This window comes from Camelus ferus, chromosome 14 (assembly GCF_009834535.1).
Source record: "Camelus ferus isolate YT-003-E chromosome 14, BCGSAC_Cfer_1.0, whole genome shotgun sequence".
NCBI lineage: Eukaryota > Metazoa > Chordata > Mammalia > Artiodactyla > Camelidae > Camelus > Camelus ferus.
This window is the reverse complement of record NC_045709.1, coordinates 15,467,833-15,487,909: the sequence shown is the minus strand read 5'-3', so window position 1 is coordinate 15,487,909 and position 20,077 is coordinate 15,467,833. Positions and strand designations below refer to the sequence as shown.

Sequence of the window (20,077 nt, the reverse complement as noted above, 5' to 3'; positions counted from 1 at the left end):
TAGAATCATGGTAAGAAATAAGAAAAGCCAGAAATAATTTGAAACATTACAATCTCGATCACTTTTACCTCACAGAGGACCACCACTCACACCTACAAACCTTGGGGTCACTCCCAGAAAAAGAATACAAAAATAGATGACAGAAAAAGGCTATTCCTACATTCTGAGTTTCTCGTTCCTCAGTTTACATGAGATTAACACTGGGATGCTGTCTTTATTTTACTGGGCATCAGTTACATACATATGAATGTATACACACACTTCTAGAACAAATAGGTATCCGTTAGAAAGAAGTCTTTCTTTTTTTAATCAGGTGAGCTTACAAACTGGGAAGTAAATGATTCTGTGTTCTCAATTTCCTAGTTTTATCTTAAAGCGAGAATAATACTTCCTCCAGAAAATAATGGGAAGCTTAGTATGAGGCTCTGTGATAGACTTTCCAATACCTTCTGTCACTTCTACTAGAATGCTTAATTAAGCCAGTCTTATTAGTTAAGATATAGCTTTGGTTGATGGGTTACATGTCTAAATTAACAGTAAGGTCACAAGAAGGAAGTTTGTTTCTTTTTCACTTAACAGTTCAAGCTGGTATTGTGATTCTGTTTCATGAAGTCGTCAGAGGATCAGGATTCTTACCGTTCCTCTATGACTAGGGTGCTGCTTTCACCTGCGTGACTTAAGATGGCTTATTCCCAGACCCACTAACCGCTGGGGAGGGCAGAGCGGATACCATTAAGGCTTGTCTTACAAGTTGAATACCTCATCTCTGCTCACATTTAATTGGCTAGTAGTCTCTTGGCTTAGTAATTGCTAAGTGCAATCTTTATTCTGAATGTCCAGGAACCCACCTAAAAACTGGGGTTCTATAACTATAAAGAAGGGGGACAACAGTATTGACAGACACTTAGCAATCTGTCATATCACTGCTTTAGTGATATCAAATATCCATACCCACATTTCTTACTAAACAAAGGATACGTTTACATCTTTGACAGTGATATATATGGTCCCTCTATAAAGTCCAGAGGTGGCTCTTTCTAAATTGAAAGAAAAATTATAAGCTTTCCACCATATTGAATCATATATAACAATCAGACAGTATGAATAAGATAGTTAAAATAACCGCCTTTTGGAAAGGGACAATTAGGAATCATACAGACACTTCTGGTTTTTATTAATTATAAAGTCCTAGAAATTATCAAATCCTCTAACTTCCTGTGCTGGAAATGTAGTAGAGTTCTTTGTTCAGCCTCTGGATCTGTTCTCTGGAGGAATTTGTTTTCCTCCATGGTCCCTGGTTTTACTTTCAGAGTAAAACAATTATATACATTCCAAGTCCATTTGCTATCGTGGCACTACCTGAATGGGCAGAGGGAATAGATCCTTGGGCGGGGTGGGGGGGGGTGGGGGGGTGCCTACTGGTGGAAAAGGGCACAACTTTTGCAGCTGCCTCCTGATAGTGCAAGTTTGGGGTCCAGGACCTAACTATCATAAAGCTTTTGAAGGCAGGTTTGTCATCTCTTTGGCAATGTAATTCCCTCAAAATTGTAGTAGACTCCCAATATATTTCCTTTGATCAATTTTATAAGCAAGTCAACTCAACCAAAGATCTTATTTAGGTAAAAATGTTGAAGTCTGAGAACTCCCCGACTTTTATTTCCTGGGCTTTGGGCTCCAACCCCTCCTGCCCTACCTCCCAACTTAATAGCAGCAGTTTAAGACCTGACAAAACAATTGTCTTGGATATGAAGGCAACATCCTTAATCTAATTTTAACCCTTGAGCTGGCTCTCACTAGCTGCCGTGGCTTGAGGCTACATTTTTATCTCCTGCTAAAACTGCCTCTTAAGATCCACCTTGAATAGCAACTTTTGGTGCATAGAAGTGTTGACAGATTGACTGTGAGGCCCCTCCCAGTTAATTTAGATGGCTAGCCGGGGGCAGAGAGCCTTCTTAGTGTAGCTATGATTCTTTCCTGCTCTGGTTAACTAGCTGTAGCCAGAGTTCCTCTCTCTTTTGGAGGCTCTGCTAAAATTAGCAAGAAGCAGCCAACTTACCAAAGATCCGAAATGTTTTTATCTACTTTCTTTGGAGTTATAGACTCAGATGGCATGTGGGCTGCCTTCTGTGACAACACAGGCAATAGTTTTATCCAATAGTTTTCCATGACCTAGCAAGACTCCCCAGTTGTATCGTTGTCACCTGCTGGGGAACCCTAATGTGATGCCATACATTTCATAGTCTGTCTGCTCATCTTCTCTTTCAAGTGCCAAGTTTTGCATTAGCTGTGGTATAAGTCTGGCAGCTGTGACAGAGGTTCAAAATAAGAGCAATTTAAACAAGAAAAAAAGATTATTTCCCTATCATATAACAGAACAAGCTGGTGAAGCAGTGCAGCTTTACATGGTTGTCAGTACTTGGGCTCCTTTTATTTAGTTTTTACCCCATCACTACAGCGTGACTCTTGTGATCCAACAGGGCTTATCATCGCATTTGCGTGGCAGCCTGAGAAAAGAGGAGCAGGACCCATTTTGCTGACACTCACATACCAGTTACCAAACTGGCTCACATGGCCACTAAGAAGCTGTAAGAGAGGCTGGGAAACATGCAGTGCATTCTGGGTAGCCAGAATTTGACCTTGGGGGTGGGGAGGCAGTTGGCCACACTCATCTTACTCAGCTATTGAGATTTATAGCTTTTAATTTTCATTTAAACTTTTAATTACGAGTTGGAACATTAAAGAAAAAATACACAAAATACACAAACAAAACTAGAGAATGCTTTCATTCCAATTATGTGAGCCTAATTCAGGAGTGTCAGCCTGACAGAGAGGAGAGGCAGAGGTCAGCAGGATAGGAAGACGTGGATTTGACTTTACTTCAAAAATACTTTCCTAACAACTGAATTAAAAACAAACAAACAAAAAAAACCTTGTATGTTATTTTGTTCTTCCCTCTGTCTCTGGGTAGGCCTGCATTTAAAATATCATGGATAATTTTCATCTAAACATCTCTATAAAAAGCTATTTCACAAATTCCTCTATTAAATTTAATGTCTCTCAGTTGTCTAGCCAAAACGAATTCCTCAGGCTCTACACTTCCCTTATGGAAGGCTTGGTGCTCACGAATTGTATGTGAGACTGCCATAATACTGAGACATAAAGTCTTTGAGAACAGAGACTGCCCGCTTTTGTGTTACTAGATGCTTTGTTTTTCTTCAGTTAATTTAATGACCTTTTATATACTTAAGGAGTTAACTTGGGTGCATACCATCTCAACTTCCATTTTCATCAGAGCGTGTATCTGAGAAGGGATACTGCAACTCCATCAGGAAAAGGGAGCTCAGATTATCAGGTTCAACACTTCACAGCCTGTCTTGGCCCTGCACCCAAATGTTCTAGAAGTAAAGATGAGATTTTCTGACTATTTTTAGCCTTCTAGGATTGGAGAGCAGGGACTACAAGAAGAATAAAAAAAGGCTTTCTTTTAACTCCCTAAAAGGTTTATAATAGGAATGTAATAGATATTTTCAGAAAACAGAATAGAGGCATCTTACTGAAGAAACTATACCTGGCAGCTTCATAAGAATTTTGCTCCTGAACCCATGCACTTTCTATACACTTACAGGTCAGGCTATTTTGAGGACCTGCTATTCATTTTTGAAATAAAATCCAAATACTAATGTTTTCTATTGGTAATTTACATAAACTTATTTTTAGAAATCATGATCAATTTCAACCTGTCACCTGATTATCTATGGTTTAATTCCTGAGGAAGCAATTAAGCCCGTCTGGACTCTAGCTATGATGATCTCTAATTGTGCAGAGCTCTTACTTTCTCACGTTTAGAATGACCTTCTGTGTCCTTTCCTCTGTGGCATCTTCTAATGTTAGATGCTATTGGTTCTTGAATGTATATTAAACAGATATGAAAAAGGGAGAGTATACGTTGATGCAAGAAGCATTAACATACAGCATTCTCAAACACTCCACCTACACTGCCATCTTTCTCTTCTAGGTTCATATATCATGATTCAAAATCCTAGGGAGCTGTCCCTGGAACACTTCTTCTCCTAATCGTAAACACCTGGGCCCAATACATCAAGCAATGCCAGACGTTTTAACAAATAAAACAACTAGCCTCCAAAAAGCAGCAGCTTCAACATATTTGAAGATACATATATATTTTTTCTATTCCAAGACTATAAGACTATTAACTGATTTTTTTTAAAAATCACAAAATCTTTTAATGTTCTACTGATCTGTGATCACTGTTTTTTAACATAAAATTTGAGACATTTAAAGAGATCTGGTAGTTATAATTTTTTCAGTCAGAGGGAAAGTCTTAGATATTATGTGAGGAAAGGACAAAATACAGCTCAGGTTCCTCTTCTTTGCTAGCTGTTATTTCTTAATTATATGAATTTGTAGGTTTCCAAACTGAACAAAAGAATTCATCTGGTCACGTCACTAGGTATCACACACTCAGCTGTGAATTCACTTGTCTCACACATTTCGCCTACCAGAACCACAGGTGGAAGGGGAAGTGGCTACAGGCCATTGAGGAGATGGGCAGTGACCGCTCAGGTTCTGCAGCTGCAGCGGAGGAAGGCAGTGAGGAAACTAACGAACTCTTGCTGTGTTCTAGTCATTGTGGTAGATGTCTCTCATGAAATTAACTCACTTCGTTCTTACAGCAACTCCTTGAAAAAGGTATGATTAATCCCCAAAGAAACTAGCATTCAGAGAGACGAAGTGACTCTCCTAAAGTCACAAAACCAATAGGCAACAGAGCCATGAAGCCAGATCAGGCTTGTCTCACATCACAACTGTATTCTGTCCACTAAACCCAGAGGCCTCCCTGAGCTTTGCAAGGTGCCATGGGTGCCAAGATTTTAACCCTGCCCAAGGAGGCAGAGAAACTTCCAGGAAAAAAGTATAGCTGGAGTCAAGTCTTATGGAATAAGCATGAGTCCTACAGGCAGACATGGTTGTGAAAGGCTTTCCAGACAATGAAAAGAACATGTGAAAGACGTAGAGGCTTGTGAGAAATGTCAAGTTTAGGGAACTACAAGCTCTTTAGCACATGAAAGCCATTTTAGACTTCAGAAGCTGCCTAGATTCAAATCCCAGCTGCCGCACTTCTTAAATGTATGCTTTAACTTCTCTTTCCTTAACTATAAAATATGGATAATAACAGGACCTACTTAATAAAGTTCTTGAGGATTAAATGACATAATACATGTAATGTACTTAAAAACAGTGGCTAGAAGCCAGGGAAGGCTCCATGAGTGTTACACATTATTATTCTGAAATTGCTGGAATCTAATATAACAAGGGAAATAGTGACAGGAGACAAGTTGGGGTTGAAAGGTCAAGATCAGATCATGCGTGCCTCCTATTTTATGTCACTGGGAACATTAGTGAAGGATTTTAAGTGTGTGTTTATGTTTATATGTGTTTCTTTCTTTATAAAAATATCTCTGTGATGTCAGTGTGAAGAACAGGTAAGAAGTGAGACCCAAGTTAAGAAGATCGACTCTCTGATTATTCCACTTATCCAGAATAGGTACCATAAGGATCTGAACTTGAACTTGAATCAGTAGTGATGAAGAGGAAGGACAGACCTGGAAAACACTTAGGAGTTAGTATCAGTAGCACCTGGTGAACAGTTAGAGAGCAGAGGGGTTGGTGGTGCCAATACCAGAGATAAGAAATATAAGAGAAGAATGCTTTGAAAAAGATGCTTATATAGTAAAGTCACGTCTTGTTAAAACAGTAAAAGAAATTATCCCATTCAGTCGCAAAATACAGGTACTATTCTGTTTGAAAAAGCAATCTAGAGAATCTTGCTTCAAGTTTAAAGATAAAAATAAAGAAATATGTTGCTAAGTTAGTCACAGGGAAAAAAAACTTAAATCGACGTTTTATTGGATAAAACTAATAACTCATTTAATATTATTCACGTTCAACTTTTATATATCATCCCCCAACAAACACAATACTTTTAGGTTAGGTATAAATTCACAAGAAGATAGCACACACAAAAAGGAAGGATTATACTTATGATTTTGTTAGTAAAGGATGCAAAATTAGTTGGCCACATCAAGCAGAATAGATGCTGCACATCCCAGCATAGAGTCCTATGGCTCCCAAAGTCCCCAAGTGGGCACATAAATGCAGATGACACTGTCAGAACAAGACAGGGTCTCACTAGATCTATAAGGTAGTTTTCTTGAGGTGCCAATGTATTTACTCTGAGCTTACCTATCTATGGAGAACTTACACCCACACTTTACGTACTTCTGTCTACAGGGACATATAAAAGCATGGCTATTCCCTGATTTGTGACCCCTACTCAGGATCAACAAAGCAGTTCTCTTGAAGGAAGCCCATTTTTCCATAAATGTAAGTCATCATAAGCATTGAATAAACCCTACCTATAATCAAGCGGGCTGTAATACACGTTAGGCAATTTGACTACAGGTATTTATTTCTAAAACAAATCCTTTAATTCTGACACATTAAATCAAACACTAGTTAACAAGAAACAAGTGGTGATCTATTTTGATATCTGGAACATTTATTGACTTCTCTATGTCCTGTGTACTAACATTTTTCTTTGAACTGCTAATTATCCTCTTGAAAAATTTTTCTGATAATAAAATATAGTAATAAATAGAATATGAAGTATTGATTTCATAATCATTAATCAAGACATTAAAATACATGAAATCTAACGCTTCCTTTAAGATATGAACATTTATCTAATTCATAATTTCAATGAAAGGGTATGCCTAAGAGAAACTGTTTCATTCTTCAACCACAAGGAATACACAGAACAATTTCAGCACCAGGGATAGTAATCTTCCAGGATAATAGTGAATGCCATAGTACAGATAAGTAAATGCTAGGTGTCTAACTTTAAATTAATTATTAGGTTTATATGAGTGAATATAATATGATAGTTAAGAGCACAGGTACGAGGAAAGCATTCAATAAATGTTTTGTTATTGTTTTTGCTATTATTCTTGTTATATGTGAAGTTGATGCAATAAAAAATAGTTATGTTTTTCCTTAGTCACAGACACCCATAAAATGTGGAAAATTAATGACCCTAATTAAATATTTCTTGTTTATATATATTAATTTGAAATATAGCACAACGAACCATCATTTCTCAAGATTAAGCCATTCATATGTGAACATATATTTGATCTAATATATAATCTTCATTAGAAATGGTAATCTGGGTTCTGCACAATTTTGCATATGACCATTTATTTGTTTATATACCAACAACAAATATAAAAATGTATTGTTGCTACCAATACCCAACATATTTTTAATGGGTGGATTTATCCTATATTATACATATGATTATTAGACCAATATACAGTTTAACAGGCATCTAAATGTGATGCGACTTACAATACTAGAACTTAGAAACCCAGTTACCAGGAATGCATGGTGGAATGGCCAGAATTCAAGAAACATACTAGTGTATAAACAAATGGCTCATTAACTCAACAGCCTATAATAGTTCCCATCAACAGAGGGCAGAAAGTTGTTGAGAGAAGAAATGCACAACATTTGCAGAAAAAGCAACTTGATGCTAAGTCCTGACCCCTTACACGTCACTCCTCCATCCTGTAGAGCACAGATCCTCAGTGAGCCTGGCCTGAGGTTCACAGGTGATCACTACAGATGCCTAGCTAGTGGCATGGTTGGTCACTGTTGAATGCAGAGGTGGAAAACAAGCAGTTACCTGATGTCAGCAATTTGTCCCCCTCCACAAGGTTGAGGGCTTTGCTTCACACTGCCATGCACATCACTACAGTACAGTTTATCTACCAACTAACTCTAGCCAGTAAGTCAGTAAACCCACGGCATGAGAAATGAGTGGAGTCAGCAATTTCAGTCCCACCTCAAACCATGCATACTGAGCATGTAATAATGAGTGCATAAGTCACTGATTTCCAGGGTTTTTTTTTCCTTCAAAATATTTTGTAGTATCATGAAAACATGATGTAAGTCCAAGGGAAATCTGTCTAGAGATTTGACCAAGCATTTCCTTGCTGTCCAATTAGAAAATGGATAAAAGGAAAAAGGCTTCTAAAAACTGGCTAAGATATTTATTGCCAGAATCTTCTTGAGACAAACTAGCTGTTTAGTTTCACCTATATTCCCAGACCTCAGATCTCCTGAGCATCCCTCCCTGAGGGATTGATGCTTTCCTCCAAGGAACCATTAAAATGCAGTGAAACTGAGGCATAAAAGTTGAGGATCTGAAATTCGGTCTCACATTTCCCTTTCTTTTTGTTCACTGGTGTTTGCAGACTCTTGCCTGTTTCCCCAACTTTGGACTGCCTTCTTGCTCTATTCTTGAGGATTTGTGGTTGCCTTGATTTTCCTTTTCAAGTTTTCCCTGACTCTGGCTTGTCTCAGTTTTGATTCCTGACCATTTGATTCCTGTCAGCTTTCTAGCTCTGGGCATTGAACATCCCTCTCCTCCTTTTAACAGTGACCCTCAGCATGTCACACACTTTATCAAAACCAGTTTCCTGCTGTAAGTCTATATTTATGACTCACTATTGCTTGCATTCCCAGAACTGAGAAAGTAGTACTCATTTCAGATTGCTGCCAGAATTAATACTACTGTTTTCTCTGTAATACTCTGTACTTTTCAAAGCACGACCACAATTTAACTCATTTGTGATTTCAACAATTTCAATATATAATAAGAGTTGTTCATTCCCATTTCATTGGCAAGAAAGCTGAGACTCAAAGAGGTCAGATAGTTTATGGAACACTCAACAGTGAAGAATCAATAATTTGAATGCTAGTTTTAAGGAATTTAACACTCCTCAAAATTCATATTTTAAGAGATTTAAGAATCCTTTAGAAGAATGATGTTATTCTGATTTTAAAAGTCTGTTCTTCTTTCAATAGTTGAGCCAACTAAATACTGAATTTGTATCACATTATTGAATTTATTTAATTGTTAAAATCTCTGCTTTTAACTTCTTACCTCCTTCTTTCCTTTATCCAAACATTTATTGAGTGCTTACCATGTATCTTACAAATAAAACCTCGCTAAAGGGTTTATTTGTGAGACATAGTCCCTGCCTTCAGGTAGCTGTGGATCTAGAGATGATAAAACATATAACGAATCATTACACCACTATATCTTTTCGATAAAAATAATTACTATCTAAAAGTATCATCTTCTGAAATCATATTATTTACATAAACATTATTAGTTTATCGTCTGTATCCTTTGTTAGAATGTAACCTACATGAGGACAGGGGCTTTGTCTTACTCATTGTTCCGTTTTCTGTGCCTTGAAACTATCCATATCTTGCAGAACGTACTCAATAGATATACGTAGTAAGGAAGAAGATGTTCATTTTCTTTTCGGCTTTAAAAAATTTAATTATATTGTGTGCCCAGGGAATGAAGACTACTTACTAGATGTATGAGTTAATGTATTTTTCTTAAAGTTTTGGTTAAGTTGAACTCTTTAAAAAATGTTTTCTACCCTTATCAAACAGGACATCTGTGTTATATTATTCAATAGACACACAATCTTTAAAATACAGAACTCCCTTCATTTATTTAACAACAAATATGCACTGTTAGATAATATCTCTTTAAAGTTCTCTTTTTTCATAGTTTCATTATTTGAGACTCCTTAGTATGCTTTCTGATGAATCTCTAATGAATATTACAGAGTTACTACTTGTTTATGTAATTACATTGGAGGAATACGTTCCTATTAATTTATTAGTGGATACAAAATTTCATTTTTGGTTAATGCCTATTGAGTGGTAGATGATCACAAAGCTCAAAGGATTCATGTTTCAATTATATTGACTATTTCATTTTTATAGTTGCTGTGTTCGAAGTTCCACTGCATCACTGTTTTTACTCTATTCTGTTATATATGATTATATTTCTTTTGGACTTTTCCTTATTCAAACATCAAATAGATTACATTTTACAATTCTATAGTGCTGAGACCATATCTCTCTAGTTCACTTTCAAAATAATTAACAGTACTGATCACATGTGAAAAGTTAGTGTATGCTTTACAGTGATTCAATATAAGACACTTTCAGTTTAGGCATTAGTAGAGGTATTGAGACAAAAGACATTATGAATTCTATAAATATTCCAGGTTAGAACAATTCCAAAGAACTAGTAGCTAGGAAAGGAAAGTAGAGATACATAAATATCCATTGTCAACTCACATTTTAATTTTAATAACTAGAAGCTATATAAGTAACCTTAGCAATTGCTAAGAAGTTTATGGTATATGAATGATGCCATTAATGTTGTGGGTTCCTGCCAGTCAGTGTCAAAATTAAATACATATAACTAAGAAATAATTTTTAAAAGTTAATCCCATGAAGTTCCACTGTCTCTTTAAAAAAGAAAATCAGGGAAAAATCTGTCTTGGCACTTAAAATACTAAACTTTATTTACAACAAAGCAACAACAGAAAGTTTAGTGAAAATGAAAAGTAGAGAAACAGATATTAAAACAACAGGATAAAAGTTGGGTTTAAACCCTTAGGTACATTTTGGTAGACTGTTCACTTTTGTGGGCTGGTAAATTATAAAGGGTTATCTTATTATTATTTGCTATCCTTTGGCTTTTTTATTTTTATAAAATCTCAGAGAAAAATTCCTAGTAATAATATGCCTTCTTTCTCTATGGCTAGTGAAAAAGAAGAAAAGATATACTGCTAATCAGGTTTTTTGTACTTAACAGAGATAAAACAGTTAAATTTGAGATAGAAAGGGAAATTGTTTAAATTCTTGCAAAGTAAACAAATACAGAATATGTATAGCTATTTAAAAAATGAAAGAAGAAAATGCTGTTCTATTTGCTCTTTGAAAAAGGGAAAATCAGGTCAACGAATGAAGAGAAAATAAGTGGGTATTAGTGTGCTCAATTATATAATCTGAAAACTCACAAAATTCTACTAAAAGCCTTTTTGTGATAATGTATACACACAATTTCCATCATCTATTGAGTACGTATTACAGGCATTGTCCTAAATGCTTTTTATCTTTAATCTCTTTAAGTATTCCAAACAATACATATGAGCAGTTATATTTTACAGGTGTAGAAAGAGGTTCAAGGGCAATTTGTCTGCATTTGAACCCAATCCATCTCATTTCAAAACCCTTCTTTTAACCACTATACCTACTTTAAAGGATTATTTGGGATTAGGATGGTAATGATAAAACAAAAAACAGTGAAATATTTGGCAGAAATGTTTTATCATGTAACCATGTGAGTTTTCCATTGTGCTTATGAAAGAAAATACCATGGTGTGAATTATGAGGGCAAATCATGTGGCCATCATCTTAATATGCTTCACTGAATGCAAACAGCCCTGAAACATGCTCTGTTATGTCTTCTTGCCACTGCAAAAGAAATCAGGCTGAGCTTGTTTTAACATAAACAAAGAAACCAGTGATAAAGCTGTGGCCAACACAGGACATTCAATCTACCTCTCACAAATTTAGATCAGCCAAACAGAAATAAAGTTTTATATACACATTCATGTATATTTAACAGAAACCCAAACATTAAATGTCATAAAGCATCATGATTCCTCGAGATATCTTTTAACTTTATGATTATCTGTGCTATTTAAGATTAGTTTTCACATTAACAACAAAGACACTGAATATAATGAATTGCTCAAAATGTATACGATTAAACTCTCAGGTAGGAGCTACAGTCTAGTCTGTTCTACTTTTCCTTTACTTTCTTTTCTGATCTTGACTCTTGTACCTGTTAAGTGAAGACAGGTGTACTATAGCCACAGGAAATCAAAGCATAAGTCTCAGATTGTTTCTACATACTACCTGCTAATTCATCAATAGGTAGTTATTTCAAGCCATTTTTCCACTCGTTAATCCATGGCTTCTGGCACCACTAGAGAAAGGCTCTAACCCAAAGCTTTATGCACAAGGACTAGGCTCAGATTGAATCTAGGCACCGCTTCTTAGTTGGCCTAAAGTTTGGTAAAGATGCCCTCTCTTACTTTGCAAACATTCTTTTAATGAGATAACTATTTTAAAGGACTCTGGACATTACCTCCAGCATTCTTTTCCTCCTTCTACCCTGAGTATGGTTTTTTTTTTATTATAATCATATAGACTTATGACAATACTTTCAGTGGGGACTGGGAGATTAATGGTTAGTTAGACACGTAACAAAATCTTCACCAGAAAAGCCTAATAAGGAGTGATATATTAATGGGACTATGCAATTAAATTTTAGTTAATCTTAATGAACACAATTAAAAACAATCTATTTATTCCAAGTAATTTTTGTCTAGAATTAAAATGATTCCCAGGAAACAAAAAGGCTAATGAAGTTTTCTGAACCTTTACAGGCACAGAGATATAAAACCAGTAGAGATCATCTCTTCATGGGCCGCTTTCACCAAAACATGCAAAAATATGGTAACTTTGTTCTTTTTACTACATGAACCTTCCCAGTCTTATTATCTAGTAAATTTGGTAAAAATGAAATAACGGCCTCAGTGTCAGTCCCAATGTAGCCCATGTGGGACAGTGAGTAAACCTGAGGACTTAGCCAGCCATAACTGGGATCAGATCCCAATTCTGTCACTTCCTATAGTAGGATTTGCACAACTAACCACCTTTCCTCATACTTGTTTCCACCTTTGAGAAATGGGGACAATAATATCATACTTGTAGAACTGAAATCAGGGTTAGAAATAATACATGTAAAACTGCATGGCAGACAGAAGATGAACAGGATTACAACAGGTATCATGGTTAAAAATAATCAACTGCATTTAACATTTCTTTGCTTCCTCTAACACATGTATACCAAACACAACAACAATGACAGTGCATTGGCTGCCATTGTGTGAAACAAAGAGAAAAACTTATGGTCTCTGTTACTATGAAAATAATTATACATGCCTTCCTCCCTGTGTGTCTATCTTCACATTATCTTCCCTTTGTGTGCATGTTTGTGTATTTCTTGTCCTCTTATGAGAACATATTTGATTAAGGGTCCACTTATAATGAGGTTATAATTAGGAGTTTGCATTTCTTTTTAATGATGAAAAGAGTTGTACACACACAAATAAGTTGGGAACCACTGTTACAGGGTTCCTGTCAGGCACAGTATGAGGTAAAACAGGAAAGTAAGCTAAAATATGAAGGGCTTTTGGTACCAAGATAAGGACTCCAGGTTTAATTTGTTAGGCAAAGAGAACTACTAGTGAATTTTTCTGAGCAGATGGCATGCATGTATGTAGAAGCTATTGTGATTAAATTAAAAATCCTGAACCGCACTGATTTGTGCATCAAGGTGGAACTTTTGGAAAATGACCTGCGTATAGAATGGACTGAAGAAGAGTGAGTATGGAGATAAGGAGACTAGATATGAAGTGAGCAGGATCTCACTGGGATGAAAAATGCCACACATATTGCCAAGGAAGATGGGCAGAGGTGGGGCTAATCTGATGGTGAGTATATATGTATTTGAATGTAGATTTATGTGGATGTTTGAGGGTGTATGTGTACAGTAAGACATTTATATGACGTCTAGTTCCTTTGAAATTCAAGAGCCCTTATTATTTCTGTACCAGTCATTTGATATTTTTAATGTGCTGACTTGCTGATTAACTTTCCACATGTAAACACAATATTTCTCTAAATGGAAAATCTGAAAACATTCATTTCGACTGGTCTTGCACACAGTAGGCACTCAGATATGTGTTGGTTGGTAAGCATCAACATTTTAGCCATCTAAAAACTGGCTTAAATTCACTAACAAATATTGAATTTCTATTTTGTGTCTGTGTTTTCTGCTTAGGAGAAAAAGTAGCAGAGTGAAAAAGGTAGAACTAACAATAGTTGGAAGACACTGAACTTAAGTTTGGTGAAGAAATTGTAAATAGGCACCAAGCTAGTTTAAATGGTTTCAAGTTCCCAAGGCAGGACAAATTATACCCATTGATCCCGAAAGAATCTGAAAACTAGATCACTGAACAACTCTCAGTGGTCTTTAGGACTCATAGAGAAGTAGATGTGCCAGAGGAGTAAAGCACCAAAGGGAGAAGGAGAAGACAAATTCTTGATAACCCAGAGCAAGTAGCTTAATATTACCTCTAGGTGAGATTATAGAATGGTTCATTCATTAGAAAGGAAGCAGTAAGCCCTATTATCAAATCAAACACATTTTCTTAGTTATTAGAAAAACTGATAATTCGTATCTATTTATTTTTACTTTAAGTTTGTTCGGATACAGAGACAAGAGTGTATCCAGACTTTAACTAGTCAGTTGTCAAGGTCCCTTATATCTTTTTGGCTGAGTTAGAAAAATATGGGCTAGTTGTTAGCACAGGATGGTAGCTATTTAATATTTGAAGTTTAATAGTTATACCAAACAGGTACTTACAAGCAACTTAAATCAGTGGTTTAAACTTTTTGACTATGATTTGCAAGGAGAAATACATTTTTCATATTACCTGGGAAGCATACATGTGCATATATATATGTGTGTATAATTAAAATAACGGATGTACTTTGACGTTTTCCATTCTATGGTTTTCTATTATATTTCATTAAAAACTGCTGTTTGCAACTTAACAAATTTATTTCTTAACTCACTAATGGGTCGGGACCCATAGTTTGAAAATGTGAATTGATTTCAATCACAAGGTTTCTAGGAACTACACACTGTTTTTAACCTGTTTAATAAAATATTTGGGTGATGTTATAAAAAGATTGTTCTCAAATCTGAAGATAAAAAGATAATAAGAAGATAAATGTTAGCTTGATATAATCAGGATTAAGAAACTTCTAGCAAATTAATTTTAAATAGAAAATTTAAATAAAATAAAAATGAAATTGAATCTAAGATAGGTACAATTCTGCATTTCATATCTCCAAATTACTTGTAAAGCTCGGTATTGAATACGTGCTGCTGCCTGGCAGCAGCCTGTCTAGAAACAAAACAAAACAATAACAGCAAAACAGAACCTTGGTGTTTCAGCTGACAATAATTTTAATAAGAGAGGGGAATGGAACCAAAATTGTTTGAGAATCTACCATGTGCCAAACATACACATGATGCATATAAGAATCACTGGTGTCATGTTGCTGAAAAAACAGAACTAAACCAAACCAAACCAATTTGGAGATACATTAACAGGAATTTCGCTTCTAAAGATTGAGGTGTTTCCCTCTCTTCCTTTCTTCCTTCCTCCCTTCCTTCTTTTTGATTTTAAACGGAGGCTGGGGATAGGGATTGAACCCAGGACCTCTTGCATGCTAAGCACACACTCTACCACTGAGCTATACCCTCCCCCTCCCTCTCTGTTTCATATTGTATAAACCTGGCTAGGATTTGGAGTACCCTGTTCAGATAAACTTTAGAGGAAAGCAAGAAACCTGCTCTTCAAAGAACCAGTGAAAGGAATGAGGGCATTTAGCCTGGACAACTGCTGCTTTCATTCATTCATTCATTCATTGTTTAACATCTTTATTAAATGTAAATTATAAGCCAGGAGTGTTAGGTGCTGAAAAAACAAAAAATAATTAAAATGTTGTCTTTTCCCTCTGCCAACGAAGGGAAATACTATTTATCGACACTTGCTACTACAGTATGTACCTTAAATGTATTAGCTACTTTCATCGTTTAATCCTATGAATCTCTACTTTGGGTTGGGTAAAATAAGGCTTTGAGGAGAAGTCATTTGCCCAAGATCACAGAGATGAGTGGGAAGAAGAACTGGAATCCAAACCCAGGCTGCACTGAGTCTGGAGGACGTGTTCTCAGCCACTACACGACATTGTCTCTTGAAACTCAAATTCATGGGCTTCTTATCTTTGAAAGATTTTTGTTTGGAAGTATGGGTATGCATCTATTAATGCAAAAAGCTATAGAAAATTGATATTCACCACATAAAATATATTTTTTAACCTGGAGATTTAAAAACAAATATTATAGGTAGCCTCTCTTATTATATAGCTATCTTTTATTTCAAAATACTGTTAATGCAAATGCTAAGTTATTTGTATCTTTGCAAGAAAAGAGGCTTTGTAGGCTAAAAGGAAACAGGTCTGCTTGAATTTTCTAAACTTTACGCTTTTGGGGACAGTATTGAAAACATGTAACTGTGAAATTATAAAGACTTCTATGTGGTTATTATTGTTCTTACATGTGTTTACAGGTTATTCAACACAGACTGTTCATGTATACCATGGGTACAAGGACACATTTACTATATGCTGGTTGCTGAGTTGAAATTATTTCATTGAATTCTCACAGTGGGATAGATATTCTCATTCCTGCTAGTGAATGAGGAGACTGAATTCAGTACCTTGAGTACACTACACAGGTAGTAAGTTGTGTGATTCAAAAGCCTGTGCACTTTCCACAGTACCACACTGCCTTCCAGGAGCTGACAGTGAACTGGAGAACACTTTTCAAAGTCTAAAAAGAGCAAAAGATAGAACCTGCTGCCATATATATGCTCAATGGGGTGGAAAGAAGCTAGTGTGATGACCTTTCAGCCTGGATTTACACATTTAAGATAAATATATCATTTAAAATTAGCAAATGGAAATAATGCTTGCAAAAGTAGACACTACTCACTTGGGATAGGTAAAACGCTGTATGTGGATATATGTCACAGGATTTTTCAGTGACAGCATATCTAAATCACACTGTTAAGATTTAAGAAGTTTTGTAAATTTCCCATACACTTTCAATCTTTCTAACATTTATAATTCACTTGCTACCTAATGTAAATAGACATACCAATTACCACTTCTTTCAGAAATTTTGCTTAACTGTTTTAATAATTCAATCACTTCAGTGCAGGTTTAAACAAACACACACAACCATGAACTAATTCTAAGCACTGGTCTTGAGGAATTTTGTTATGCATGCCCTATGGTACTTTAGAATTTTAACGTGTTTCAATATCCTGACAGTTAACTTGACTTGCCAATCCAATTAAACAAGAGTAATAACAAACCAGATAATGACAGATTTGTATATTGACTGTTTTCATTTGAGATGACAATTAAAATGATTTGAATATACCTCAAGATACCTAATAGCTCTGGTGTCTTACAATGGATCTTTATTGAAAAGGGCATATCTCATGAAATATTAAAGAAAATTACATCCTTCATTTCGAGGAAGAAAACAGCAGTCATGTCTATTTGGTTTTAATTCAACACTAGCAGCAGATTGCTGTGTACATTTTAAAGTTTTTAAACTAAAAGTAATTTTTTCGTTCTATATATGTGAAGATACAGAAATCTACTTTTATCACAGATCAAGGCTGGTAGAGAATTAATTATATTTTAAGATAATTTCAAAATCCTCTGAACTGTACGTATCTAAGAAGAAGGGAGGGGTCATTAATTGGCATCATACCTGAGGATCGTTAGGGATTTTTAAAATGTGGGATTTGTCGCTCTCACCAAACTACTACCCCACAGTGTCACACAGCACAGGCGTTTTAGGCTGGGAGGTGACTTATAGAACTGTTTGTTGTTCAGAGCTGCATCCAGAGCGGATCACTGTTTGACAAGTTCTATTTTAGGTCGCGCCTGTGTGTGCAGGTGACAGCTTCTTTCATGGCTGTAGAAAAAGACCCATTACTCCATCTGTATCCCTCCCCACGACAATGCAGGATCATTCCCCACGGTGCGTTTGTTTCTGCTTTGCCAGCCACTTTCTCACTGGGAAATTCTGGAGAGGGGGAGGGGGCAGGCGGGCAGGACTGTAAAGAAGGGCCAAGAGGGGCAGAAAGAGGTCGTCTGCCACTCCCCTACCTTACAAGGCACGTGGCACTGGCAGTAGCAGCTACTGGATGCAACGACGAAGATGATGAAAACCTCCTCCTAGCAAGAGGATATTAAGGGAATGAGTTGGTAGCGAAGGCAAGACACACACTCTGTGTCCTTCCCCTCAGGGAGAATTCACCCTCAAGGGAAAAACTACGAGGAAGCCACCGCCCGCCCCACCTCAGCCAGCTTGCCCCAGTGTCTGGCAGCGGTCCCCATGCACCTGCTCACCTGTCTATCCGTTCAGGGTGGTTGGGGGAGGGACGAGGGGTGTCGGGGTGGGTGTGTGGAAGGAGAAGGAGGGCAGGGCGAAAGAGGGGGTGTACCAAGCGCTCCGCCCCCCAGAGGCTCTGCGCAGGCGCAGTGGCCGCTACCGCAGGCAGGGGGCGGCAACATGGCGGAGTGAGCGGCGGCGTCGGGGCTTCACAACAACAGTGGCGCCCGTAGCAGTGGCGGCAGCAGCGTCAGTAGCGGCGGCCACAGCCTGAGCTCCAGCACCCGCCAGCGCCGCGGCCAACGGCTGGCGCCTCAGGGCTTTTCGGAGCGGCGGCAGCATCTCCGCGGGGGGCGGGCCGGGCCGGACGGACCGGGAGGGGGTGAGAGAGGAGGCAGCGGCGGCGGCAGCGGCACAGCTGCTGGGCGGGCATTGCCGCTCGCCGGGCAGCGGTTAGCGGCTCCGCCACCGCCAGGAATAAGACTAATAACCCACCGCCTCCGCCGGGGAGGGCGCCGGAGCGGGCCGGGCTGAGGCGCAGGCGGGGAGCGGGCCCGGCGCCGCGGCGCTGGTGGATGCTGGGGCTCCGAGGCGACGGCCGGGGGGCGGGGGCCGAAGCAGGTATAACGGTACCGGCGGAGGCAGCGCCGCTGCTCTTCCCTTCTCCTCAGGAGGGGGGCAAATGGCGAGCGAGAAGCCGGGCCCGGGCCCGGGGCTGGAGCCTCAGCCCGTGGGGCTCGTCGCCGTCGGGGCCGGAGGCGGAGGCGGCGGGGGCAGCGGCGGTGGCGGCAGCGGGGGCAGCGGGATGGGAGAGCTAAGGGGGGCGTCCGGCTCCGGCTCGGTGGTGCTGCCCGCCGGGATGATCAACCCTTCGGTGCCGATCCGCAACATCCGGATGAAATTCGCAGTGTTGATTGGACTCATACAGGTCGGAGAGGTCAGCAACAGGGACATCGTGGAGACGGTGCTCAACCTGGTAAGGGAAAAGGCGTGCTCGCCATCCGCCTCCCAGCCCCCATGGCCTCCCTCCCCAGGCGCTGGCTCCCCACCCCTCCACCCCCCGGTCACACGCGCAGCGCGTCCCTGCGAGCACAGATCGTCCGGCGGGTACTGCCCAGCGGGTGACCTGCCTGCGCGCTGCCGAAGCCACGCCACCTCCCCGCTCTCCTCTGGTCCTCTCCTGCCACCTGAGCGCGGTGCCCAACTTAACACAGCAATTATCACTTCTCATGACTATGAGGAGTCAGGCATCCCTTGTCGTGCAGGTTTTGGGTCGACTCGAGAGTTTAGTTAGTGGGAGCGGAAGGCCTCCTTTTCTCTGGGGTTCTTTCTCCCACACTCTTAATTGTCCGTGGTGTCGCTCTCCGAGGATGAAGCCTTTCCCCTGGAGCCTAAATTCCCCCGTGCTGCTGAAATGCGAGAAGCGCATTAGCTCTAACTTGAGCAGCTGGGTGTGATGTTTTCCAGTGAGGAGGAAAATGATGCAGTTTTGTATCTGCCTTTAAATATATTACGAGGCTGTGTCAGTGTTGTGGTTGTTATCCACCCCACCCCCCCACGCCCGCCCGCAATCTCTTTTGAGGTACCCTTCCTTTCTTTGTAATATTGCCCTGAATACGCTGACCTCTTAGTCTTTTTTGTTTGTTTCTGTGCACAGAAGATGTTAAAATGGGAGGGCACCAAATCATACAGGTTGGTTTCTGTGGTTGCCTTCAGAGAGCATGGCATGTGGATAAAGACTAGAGGAAAGGTGTTAGATTCAGCCCTAGGTTTTGATTTCTTTCGTGATAAGAAAGAGTTACTGCAGAACTGTGTATGACTTAATGTTTTGCGTTATCTATCTACGGAGAGGCTAAGAAACGTTCAAGATGTCAGGGGAAGACACGGGGAAGAAATAAGGAGAAGAGAATCATAAATTTCGGATAATATGACTAGTTCATTTAAGACTAGTTCATTTTTTAATGCTTTGTAGATGCAAGTTTTTGCTGCAGAAAA

At 38.7% G+C, this 20,077-nt stretch overlaps 1 protein-coding gene and 1 long non-coding RNA gene across 11 annotated transcripts in view; one reads left to right on the top strand and one right to left on the bottom strand.

Moving 5' to 3' along the window:
* Positions 1-18,379, bottom strand: part of LOC106729344 — a 368,780-nt gene extending 350,401 nt beyond the window's left edge. The window contains exons 1-2 of the long non-coding RNA XR_001365731.2: positions 18,100-18,379; positions 17,857-17,925 (exon numbers count right to left, since the gene is read on the bottom strand). This is a non-coding gene — a long non-coding RNA (uncharacterized LOC106729344). The remainder of the gene's footprint in view (positions 1-17,856; positions 17,926-18,099) is intronic.
* Positions 18,380-18,386: 7 nt separating this feature from the next.
* Positions 18,387-20,077, top strand: part of NBEA (neurobeachin) — a 536,625-nt gene continuing 534,934 nt past the window's right edge. For all 10 annotated transcript variants that reach the window (XM_032496317.1, XM_032496318.1, XM_032496310.1 and 7 more), the window contains exon 1: positions 18,387-19,058. In XM_032496317.1, the coding sequence (XP_032352208.1) occupies positions 18,765-19,058 (294 nt within the window). In that variant the 5' untranslated portion in view covers positions 18,387-18,764. The remainder of the gene's footprint in view (positions 19,059-20,077) is intronic.